General features: G+C 26.2%; 1 protein-coding gene across 1 annotated transcript; it reads left to right on the top strand.

Annotated features, from left to right (window-relative positions):
• The first annotated feature begins 5,620 nt into the window (after nucleotides 1-5,620).
• On the top strand, nucleotides 5,621-10,173 carry LOC126898413 (uncharacterized). Its single transcript, XM_050672411.1, has 3 exons — nucleotides 5,621-5,814; nucleotides 6,625-6,890; nucleotides 9,488-10,173. The coding sequence occupies exons 2-3, from the start codon at nucleotides 6,668-6,670 to the stop codon at nucleotides 10,102-10,104; spliced, it is 840 nt and encodes a 279-aa protein (XP_050528368.1). The 5' UTR covers nucleotides 5,621-5,814; nucleotides 6,625-6,667; the 3' UTR covers nucleotides 10,105-10,173.
• Nucleotides 10,174-12,242: the final 2,069 nt, after the last annotated feature.

Here is a 12,242-nt window from a genome sequence, read left to right as displayed (position 1 = left end):
AGCTTTTGGAATAATCCACCAATTTTTTAAAATTAAACACTATCTAAAGATTTGCACCGAAGCGTTTTTTTTTTATAGTGATTTTAATCACTGTCAGATATCATTATACTTGATCCAACTATGCCAAGTCACCACTGTGCCGCGACCCCCCTGTGCTGGGTTTTTTTTTATCAATATATTTGTTTAATTTTATAGTATCATTCTACTAAATATTATATGACTACGTTTACAAAACTAGGATATTATTATGCTTGAAGAGTATGCTTTCATATTAGAAAATTTCATTATTAGAAAACCAATAATATAAAATTTTTAAGTATACTACATAAAATGTGTTATGTTATAAACTGTAGTTACCTGTACCACATTTTGTGGTCATATAGATGTCTAACTTGTAAACGGTCAATGGAATTGAATCATAATTGTTAAGTTTTTGTGCTCGACCAAATGGACTGAAACCAACCATAACGCATAATTCAAATATTTTTTACTTAAATCTGCCATAACTTTTTTAAAAATGAACATTTCAATACAATTTTTTTTTTATATAGATGCTTGATGTCTTTACTTATTATTTGGTATATTTTTTTTGTAAATTTGACCCTTTATCTGCCCACAGGGGGGATTTAAAATGATATTTTTTTCACAAAAAAATAACTTTTNTTTAAAATGACATTTTTTTCACAAAAAAATAACTTTTTCAACATAATTTTTAAAAGTGTTCCAGAAATACTGACACTTTTATATATTAAATTATAGCTAATGTAATATACTTTAATATTAAAAAAAAAATTTTTGGACTTCATTTTGTCTTCATGGTGAAAATGGCTACCGTATGCTATTTTTGTATTAAAATTCTCGATTTTATATTTTAAATTTTAAAATGTTATAACTGACACGGTATTTTAAAGGTTATTAATAATAAAATTGTGACGCCGTTAAGATTTGACTGTGGAGTCACTTTATTTTATTTTAAGTTATAATAATATTACAAAAAAACTGGTGAACAGTAAGGTGCGAATAAAACACAACCAGGCGTTGGTAAAAATAACACACGGCACGTACGGCGGATGTAAGTCACAGATGAACTAGTGTACATATTCGCCGACGTGTCTTGCGGTGCTGAACCCAACCTGTCCTATCTACCGACCGCCGGATAAGACCAACATGTGTTATCGTCAACACTAATGAGTGCGACGGTGGACAGCTGATAATCACGACCGGATAACGTGCTAATTCACGGTAAATGAATAGTGCGCTATTACGGGCCGTGTCATAACTTTTTGAAAAATGTATGGATCAATACAATTTTTTTATAAGAAATAATATTTATATACTTCTTTCATTCGACATACTTTTTTTTTAAATCGGACCACTTCCCTTAATCAAATAAAAAGTAGCTTAATCAGCTTTATCAATATAAACAATTAAAATCAAGGATTTAAATTTTTAAATTATTTATTATCGAATAGGTTTGAGATGATAAAAGTATTCAACTACAAAAGTAAATAATTTTTACTTTGTAATTTATTAATTTTTTAACTGTGTGTGGAACTACCAGTATAAATCATAAATCTAAAAAAAAATGATTTTTAGTTTTACCTGAATTTAACGATGCATTTATAAAACTATAATCAAATTTTAAAATTCGTTCAATTGAGTAAATCTTTTTAAAAACTTTTTTTTTTATTGGATCTTTTAATTAAAGTAAATCATTAAAATTAATTAAGTTCTGAATATTTCCATTTTAGAATCTTTTTAAACACTAAAAGTTAATTTTTTTTTATTATAAACTTTCACTTTGAAGGACGAAAAAATGTAGGGTAAAAATTGTTACTTTTAACATATTAAAAATCAAAATCAATAATAATTTGAAAACAATTTACTATAAAAATGATATAATATATAATTTTATATTATATTTTTGAATCTAAGAAATACTTATCTGGATATAATTATGGAAATAGTTGATGTTGCCTTTGTAATTATCCGCCAATTTCTTAGAATTAAACATTATTTACAGATTTGCATCGAAACGTTTCTTATAATAGTGATTTTAATCACTGTTAGATTAAATCTATACTCAAACCGAAGATAATGAATTATTTTTTTCAGAAAATGATATAAGTCTTCTAAATTCTCGAAAAAAGGAAACACTACGAGAAAAGTACAATAAAAGAATGGAATTTTTACACTGTCAAAATGCATATATACTGAATTACTTTGAAAGGAAAATTATAGATGATATTTTATTAATTGATGGCAATCCAGACCCAAAAAAAATAGAAGAATTTAAAGTATACAAAAGTTATGTAGAAAATATGTTTTCGACATTATTTTATAATCATACAAAAGCAAAGAAATGGATTATCACGATTTTTATGAAACTTTTAGCTGTAGTTACAGAAAATCATATAGTTCTATATATTTCTTTTCATGTGAGTCTACCTTTAAGGATATAGATATATTTTATGAACAATATGCACAAAGAATTTTGTTCCGGAAATAGAAATTTTTAATACAAACAATATTAACAATAATGAAATTAAAATCCTAGTTGATCATTTATACGAGAATGAAGAATTTAAAAATATGTACAGCAGTACATTATTTACCTTAGACATTATTATTCTACAATTTTTAATGGACAAATTCCAGGAAGAAATTTTTCAAACCTAATTAAATTATTTATATGACTGGAAATATATTAAAGAGATTATAGACAATAATATAACTAATGTAATTAACATTTAATAATAAATTTTATTCTAACGGTGAATGAGCTACCGAGCATTATGCCTTTTTGCAGCTTCATTATAGAATTCAGCATATTATTTATACAAATTTTTTACTTCATATTGCATTTCATTTAAACACATTTTGGAATGAGTCGGGCGTAAATGTTATCATAGGAACTGAATCTTTTATTTCTGTTATACAAGAGCAAAATAAAAGTGTGAATATCAAAGAATTATGGTAATTACTTGGTGAGCCATTAAAAAAGATTATTGAACTTTTAGATTACAATGAATATATATTCAATTAATTATTACAACTTTGTGAGAGTGATCACCCTAAGTGGTCATCATTAGCGAAATTAGATTATCAAGTAAATTTAATACTTTTACTTTGCATTAGAGAGCTTAAAATAACTAAATATGAACATGTTATTTCGAAAAATAGAGCAATACCACATAAACCATTATATTTTGAAGATTGGAAAATAAAAACCAATAAATAATCTTTTATGTACATGCAACATTTTGCACACATAAAGGTAAAACAGTGAATGGTAATTTATTTCAATTATATAGAGTTAACTGTCTACAGATAGACTAGCATTAGAACGACCTTTGTATTTTGTGAGTTCTATAACTACACATGGTCGATGTAGTTTAAACATAATGTTCACATAAGCAGTATTTAAGAATTCATTTCAGAACAAATTCACATATCTAATATTAACTGGATCAAATAATTAAAATAAATTTTATACATAATATTAAATAATTAATTTAATAATGTACCAACAAAAAAAAATAGGAGTGTATCGTGGGAATGATAGATCCATCGCATGGGTCAGGGTAAAATGGACATGTCACCAACGTCAATGGGTATCCTCTACATAAATGTAGAGGACCCATTGAGATGTTTACTATGTCCACCCTGACCACACCCGTGAAACTGTCAGTTCTCGGAACGTGAAGAAAGAAAAATTAAAGAAATAGAAAGAATTAACTATATAACATAATTTCAGACCATAGTTACAACCCATATAGTTATTAACTAAAATAAAAGAGGATGACGAAATAGTCAACTAGCTCATAACACAATGAAGTAATTTACATGTGCAAGACAAAATATAACAAAAGAAAAGGAACAAATATACCATATTGTAATATTTTGTTGTTGAATGTCCAAGAAGATGTAGTGGTGTTGTTGCCATTTTGATGGCCAAGCCAAATTGAAAAACTTTACTCCTCCATAACACACGTCAAAAAATTTAAGAGATAATGACATTGATCCAAAACGAAGAAGAGTAACTAATGATGACGATTGAAATTCTTTTTTGAACATAACTGTATTTTCCCAAGCCGGCTCAATAACACTTGGGAAAGGGTAAGTTCTAGTGTGACCATTTATGTGGTATAATATGGTATGGATCACAGGTGGTAGGAAAAATTATTTTTATCATAAATAATCATGTGTGTATATGTAACACTGACCCTATAGATGTAAGACGCGCACTGTTTGAATTCAGTTACCCATGACCTGATACTCATGATAATTTTGTATAAACATTTTATTTTATTTTTGTTTCCTTCTTTGTAGACATGGTTTTTGATATATTCGTATTTTTGTTCATGTATAACTTAATTTTCCTTTTTAACAATTACATTAAAATTCTTTATTAATCTTACAGTAATATTTATTTTATTGTGCGACTAGATTAAGTACGCGCGTTTATATTGTACCACTCACAACTTCAATTATTATAGACGTGGTTAATAAACCACGAGGTGTTATAATCACTTATACATATAACGACATATCAACTTAAATTCCACTTTTAATTAACTAGCTTCGCATCGAAAATAATACAATAGCTACTTCTTCATGCCAAAATGAAATAAGAAAACCTTAGCAATAATAGCAATTATTTCGAATGGGGAAATAGAGAACCAGCAACATATTAGAAGAACATGGGTACCAGAAATGTAAATGAAAAAAAACATATTGACATACTACTTCAATAATAATAATTTCAAAATAAGTATGGATATTAATCAAAAGTAGGTCAAATTCAAATAAATCCAAATTATTACTTTTATTTACTCATAAAATATCCATATTTATTTTTCATTTAAATTTTAACAAATTTAGTGGTAATAATATTTTTTTGTCATTTTAAACCCGTTAAACTTATAATTAAGTAGGTTATTACAATATATTGTGGTGGTCCAAATTAGGCAATTAACTAATAATAATAATTAACTATAAAGGTATAATTGTTGTAAAATATTAATTATAATCAATATTATATTGACAATAATATTATTATTATTATTATTATTATAAAATTTAAACCAATCCAATATATCTTGTAGGTATCCCCTTATTATTATTTTACATTTATAACTTGGATTGCTCTCATAGAAAAGTCCTAGAAGTCTAAAGTGCTCTAATTTAGACGATTCTCCCCTAAGATTTAACTAATTGATTTTCTATGTTTCTTGAAAGTTTTTGAAACTAACGCTTATAAATATTATAAAATAAAATAAAAAAATATTTTTAGATAGTTTTTTTTTTTTTGAAAATTAAGTACACTTCATAAAGAATGAACTTTTTAACATTGTATAAAAATTAAAAGGTAAAAATAAAAAATAAATAGATTTTTTTTTTTAAATTTTAATTAAATTACTGTCAAAGTGAGTATAAAAATAAAAAGCAAAAATTTATTTCCATGGTTTTTTTCTAAATAATCTGCAATTTGAGCATTAGTAATAAAATTCTAATTAAAGTCAATATGGAAAACAATTGGAATATTATACATTTTTACAACTGGTTATGAATATTTATTATCTAACAACAGTTTTATATTTTACAATAATCAATGAAGCGTTCTCAAGACCAAAAAGGTTATATGAATCTAAGAATTCAACTGAACATCCATACGTTGTTTGCATCATGTCAGCATTTAGTGGGGTGGACATGAAATATAAATACAAATTTGGTGTTGGTACTTTAGTACACGAGCGATTTGTACTAACTATAGAGTCGATGGTACAAAACACAAGATCAGTAGATATAAGGGTATTTATACAATCTCATTAAAACATTTAAGATAAAACCAATGTTTCAGTTAAACTATCTCCAAAAAATATGAAATATCTAGGCGTTCTATCGGCAGACATTTGAATTCTAAGATAGAAATATCTGAATGCTACAAATTAAGCAAACTTTGGCGTTTCTATTAGTAATTTCTCTATTTAGCTTGATTACATAAAAATTAATAGAGCATGCTAAACAATTACAATACTTAGTGAAAAAGATATAATGTCTTCAAATAATTATCATACAAAGATTTGAAATATATATTTTTAAATATTTATCTTCCTATAAACAAATTTTTAAATAACAATCTTATTTAAATTTATACAGCCAATTTAAAAAAGACTCTTTTGACATTAACCAAACGATAACTCTCATAATATCAATCAAGTTTAGAATCTTTTTTCTTTTATTATTTTTAGATACGTATATTTCTCAATGCCATCTCTTATTCCTTAAGATATTATTATTCTGTTGTACACTAGTTTATATTAAATAATTTTATCTAATATTATTATATTACTCTCCCCAATCTATCTAAACATAAACGTTTGTATTGTTAAATGTCTTCATTAAAAACACGTTATATAATAACTATTGGAAATTTCACATTCAAATTATCAAGTACAAATAAAAAACTTCTTAATCACTTTAGTAATTTCTGATTTAAACATTTCGAAAAAAAAAATGTTGAGAGTTTTTTTAGATATACGGTTCGAAGTGTCCATCCAATTTTGATTTGGGTATAAATGCTATTAGAGAAAATTATAATACGGCTAAAAAAACTTTCAGACCAGCTGACTTTGAACTGAAACACCTCGAGAATGATTATAAAATGTCAATGCCTGTACTGATATTGATGAATACTACTTTAAAAAACATCACATCTACTATAAAGCCGTTAGAGTATCCTCCTAAACAAGATTATTGGGGCCCTGAATTATGCGTTATGGTTGGTTTCAGTCCATTTGGTCGAGCACAAAAACTTAACAATTATGATTCAATTCCATTGACCGTTTACAAGTTAGACATCTATATGACCACAAAATGTGGTACAGGTAACTACAGTTTATAACATAACACATTTTATGTAGTATACTTAAAAATTTTATATTATTGGTTTTCTAATAATGAAATTTTCTAATATGAAAGCATACTCTTCAAGCATAATAATATCCTAGTTTTGTAAACGTAGTCATATAATATTTAGTAGAATGATACTATAAAATTAAACAAATATATTGATAAAAAAAAACCCAGCACAGGGGGGTCGCGGCACAGTGGTGACTTGGCATAGTTGGATCAAGTATAATGATATCTGACAGTGATTAAAATCACTATAAAAAAAAAACGCTTCGGTGCAAATCTTTAGATAGTGTTTAATTTTAAAAAATTGGTGGATTATTCCAAAAGCTACATGATCTGCTATTTTCTTATTAATATCCTGAATGAAAAAGAGATTATTAAAAAATATTATTTCTCATATAAAAATTGTGTTGATCCATAAACTTTTCAATAAGTTGTGGCATTTTAAAGTTAAAAATGTAAAAAATAAAATCAAGAATTTTCACACGAAAATAGCATTCGTTAGTCATTTTAAATCCCCCCCTGGGGACAGTTTAAGTGTCAGATTTACAAAAAATATATACCAAATGATAGGTTAAGACATCAAGCATCTACATAAAAAAAAATTTACTGATCCATACATTTTGCAAAAAATTATAGCATTATTAAGTTAAAAATATAAAAAAGAATTATTTTACAAAAATCGTAATTTTTTATTAATTTTGATGTCTATTTTCACCACGAAGACAAGTCCAGAGGTCAAATTTTTTTTCCATAATAAAGTATATTACATTACCTTTAATTTAAAATATATATAAAAGTGTCAGACCTTCCGAAACATTTTCAAAAGTTAAGTCGAAAAAGTTAATTTTTTGTAAAAAAGTCGTCATTTTAAATCCCCCCTATGGGCAGGTTAAGTGTCAGATTTACAAAAAAAATATACTAAATAATATGTAAAGACACGAAGCATCTATAAAAAAAAAATTATATTGATATGTTCATTTTTGAAAAAGTTACGGCAGTTTTTAGTAAAAAAAATTGAAAAAATTTCGAAAATTAGCGATTTTTAAATTTGTAATTTTTTTGGAGGTTTCCCCCATTTACGGGGAACGAGGGAATTTTTATCAATTTTTAAGGGTAATGTCTTCGACTAGATACGATTTTTGATCTTTTGACGTATAATAATAAGGTAATATATTATTTTGTTGTAAAATTAATATTTTTTCGTAAAAATAAGAAAAATCAGTTTCACTTAATTTTTTTAAAAAAATGACATAGTTTTCAGTTATACTTTTCCAGTGTCTTAAATTTTAATTGTACGCAGAAATTGTACAGAAGTAATATTAATCACCGTGATATCTTCTATAAAAAACGTTATTTGAGTTTTTTTTTTAATTATGAATCCTTTCCAAAAAAAAAATTTAAAACAACTACGAAAACGTGTTTTTTTTTTTTAATTTTTTTGCATGTATGTTTTTTGTTTATAAACGAACAAATTTTCTTAGTTATATTAAATAAAAAAAAAACAACAAACACAATAAAATAATAATTGTTTATCACAATAATAGTTTTTCCAATTATATTTTTTATTCAAAATTTCTTGGCTACAACTGGGATACAGTTGGCGATATTGTTGAACCACCTAAAATAGTCCAAAGTAAAGGTTATAATACAAATATAGTAATTTTAAATTTTAAAAAAAGGTAATCCACCCCATTTTTGAAGAACTTCAACCCCTTTGAGGCACGTGAAGGGATTGACTTATTGTACTCAAATTTTACCAGTTTCATTTTTTCAGTGAACCTAACGAAATTTTGAGCCCCTGACTCTGAATTTCTTAAAAAAAATATTTTCTTCTATAACTAAGGACCACCCTAATATATATATATATATATATCAAGTATTACATATTTCGCAATTGTAATCACAGAGAAAAAATGTATGTTATTATTAAAAAACAAAAAATTATTATTTTAGAAAGAATTTAGTTGACAATATAACACAAATTATTAAAATTTTACAAGTCTGTGTATTCTTTAAATGAACTTGTGTTAGACATAAGAACCATGGTATAAAAGATTTTAAATTAATATTAATTATTTCCATAAAAAGTACTAGTGTTTAAATTTAACGAAAATTCATATTTTTAGTATATACAGAACGTTCAGTAAGTAAGGAACAGATAAATTGTTACAAATAATGAGAACAATAGACGCCCATTTCTTTACTTACTGAACATCTGTATACGCTTCACTCACTGGAGAGAGACTAAGTCTCGACGATAATATTTGTTGTATGAGAAAGGGAATCTAATCTCATTCCTCAGATAATTTTAATTACTTCCAAATATTTTATAATGCCAATTTATCAACAAATTTAATAAAAAGACGACCAGAATTCTTATACCCTTGGGACGAATAGATTTATAGAAAATTCCTTTAATTGTTATAAGCGTAACAATATATTTAATTTATAACACATAAAGAGTAATATTTGTTGACAACAGGTTATAAAATGGAATTCAGTAATTTTCTTTGTGAATATTCTAGTCCCAACTCGACAAATTCTTCAACAGCCATTTGCTTGTTAGGCGATGAAGGATCACCTCTACTGTGTAAGGTTTCCGATCAGACAGCAGTAATTGGCAATACAACTACTAAATCCAACGGAACTGACGAACCTCTAGCTATTTTTGGATTATCTATGTTTAAAAATGAAATCTCATGTTCCGCAAAAGAACGATTAAATAGTAAACACAATCAGACATTTGTTGGTATGTTTCGGTACAGTCAGTGGGTTGATGAAGTAATTAAAGATGAAATAAAAATAGAAGAGGAAGAAATGAAACTGAAAAATATTACCACAGCAGAACAATTGAATAATGACACCAATACCACTTCTAGTATGACTAAGGAGATAATAAAAACAACAACAATAAAAACAACAAAAAAGATAAAAACAACAACACAACTTACTACAGAAAAGCTTCCAGAGTATTATAATGACGATTACTATGATTTAATGCGCAAGAAACCGGTCCAATGCAAATCCAGTTACTTTCTTTCTAATTTTCTACAACTTAATGAGGCATTCACCAAAATTTCTGTTAACAACGCAATTCGGTGTGTTTATAGTAACCGATTGCATTTATTTTTTAAAATCATCGCCAGTTTAACAATATACTTCTTTGAAAAAATATATTATTAACCGACACACAATTAAGTGTTATACCGTTTGTACATGATTAATGCCAAAATGAGAAACCACTATTATAGGAACGTGTCATTTTATCAAGAAATTTTTATTTTATATTTTATGTATATTTTTTTTTCTAGGTAATTTATTGTAACTTTTTATGACATTATTTAAAACATTTTACAATCAAGCAAATCAATTTTTTTAGAATAATATTGTGATGTATAACTTGGTTATTTTCAACAAAAATAAGTTATAATTTTGTATCAACATATCATTCATTATGTTAACAAATTAATTGTGATTTTATTAATGATTTACATTATACATTATAGATTAATAGTTATTGTGATAATTAAAAATTGATTTAGTTACTAAATTAGTTGATTAATAATTTTACTAAAATTAATTCAACATAGCACTGCTGTAACATTGATGATTTTTTATGTAACTCAAAAGATTTTTATTTAAATATTTTGGAATCCCATGGAAATAAAACATTTCTGTATTCTTTACATTATGGCAAGATTACAAGTTTATTAAATTTATTGTATAATACGAATTTAAAATAATAATGTATTATAACTGAATTTGGCGTGTCTAGATAGGAGCTTAGAGGGAATCTTGCCCCCTTAAGCTTAAAATTAGACCTCTCAACGTCATGATTCATAGACCTTGGTAAATTTTATAAGTTGCTACTTTATATTTCATTATGATTAATTCTAGTCATGTTTAAAATATATTTGAAATGTCTTTGGTAACATAAAATAAAAAATTGACATAATCTAGCTAAAAATGTATTTTAAATAACGTGTTACATGACAATATGTTAATATAATCAAAAGTTTCTGAGAAAATGAGTGTCTTATCCTTAATTGATCATCCTTTATTAGTTTCTACACGTAGCCGAGATGCTATTGGTTTTAAAACGCCGTATAAAAAAAGTGTAATCTACAAACGGGTGCTAAACGTAGGAGAATTCTTGTATGTGCGTTTTAATAACAATACAGCGTCGTTAAACATAACCCAATTGCTCAACTTTTCTAAATCTTCAAATGCCAAAATTTTAAATAATAATAATATAAAACTGATTATCGCCAGTCAAAATTTTATTTAGACCATTCTCCATACAAAATTACAAATATAACAGGTTCCGGTTTAACTTTCTAAAGTTACCCCAAAAATATATCCATAGGAATAATTTTTTATGGATTATAAAAAAGAATTAAAAAGAATTTTAATCTATACATTAGTGTAGTTTTTATCTCTCCTTTATATATTCTTTTTCCCACCATTGATAGTTTTCTTACCCTGCATTTTCCTTTTATATGACATTATTATATTACTTAAAAATTTAAAAACTGCTTATTACTGTGTTAAAAACTTATACTATACTAATATAGAAGTTATTTAATACCTTCTCAGCTATTTACTGCAGCGATTAATGCAGCCCTGAAGAACAAACAATAGGAAAAAATGTCTAATGTTAAAATTTGTTTAAATTAAATTTCCAATAACAGTTGTAACTAATATTTTTTTCAACAAACCGCTCATTTGATCAGAAAGGTACACGTCCATAAGTACGTATCGTATGAAACGGATCAATTTGTGGTAGTGCGTCCACTGTATCCGTTGCAATCGGATTGCCGATGCGACTTTTTTTAGTAACATTCGTATGACGTCATTCGCACCAGTCGGAAAAGTTGCCCTTTCGATCAATTTCGTCGGCATTACCGACAGACCGATACGTGCGATCCGTCCGCTACCGGCCAGTGGACGCATATGTACAACTTACTATACTAATTACTTTACTAATAATTCTAAAATCCGTTTCATACGATTCACCCGATGCGTACTTTAATGTAACAAAAACTGTAGAAATGAGTTTTTATATTTATGAAATTTAACATAAATTTTGTTATAGTTTTCAACAAATTCTAGAGGTAGTACGATAAAATTTTGGAAAAAAATCACATCTATGCATTAAGGACTCCGTTTATACATAAAAAAAAATCATTATTTAACGAAAAATAGAAGGTTGAAAAACACTCTATACATTTTGGTTGTAAGATAAATTATCTACTAATCAACAATTAAAAAACCAGCAATTTTAATATTTAATCATTTTGTTTCAAAAAAAAGAAAGTGCT

This window comes from Daktulosphaira vitifoliae, unplaced genomic scaffold (assembly GCF_025091365.1).
Source record: "Daktulosphaira vitifoliae isolate Bord-2020 unplaced genomic scaffold, ASM2509136v1 Scaffold_2, whole genome shotgun sequence".
Taxonomy (NCBI): domain Eukaryota; kingdom Metazoa; phylum Arthropoda; class Insecta; order Hemiptera; family Phylloxeridae; genus Daktulosphaira; species Daktulosphaira vitifoliae.
Note: the sequence above shows the minus strand (reverse complement) of the source record. Positions and strands in the feature narration are given on the sequence as shown.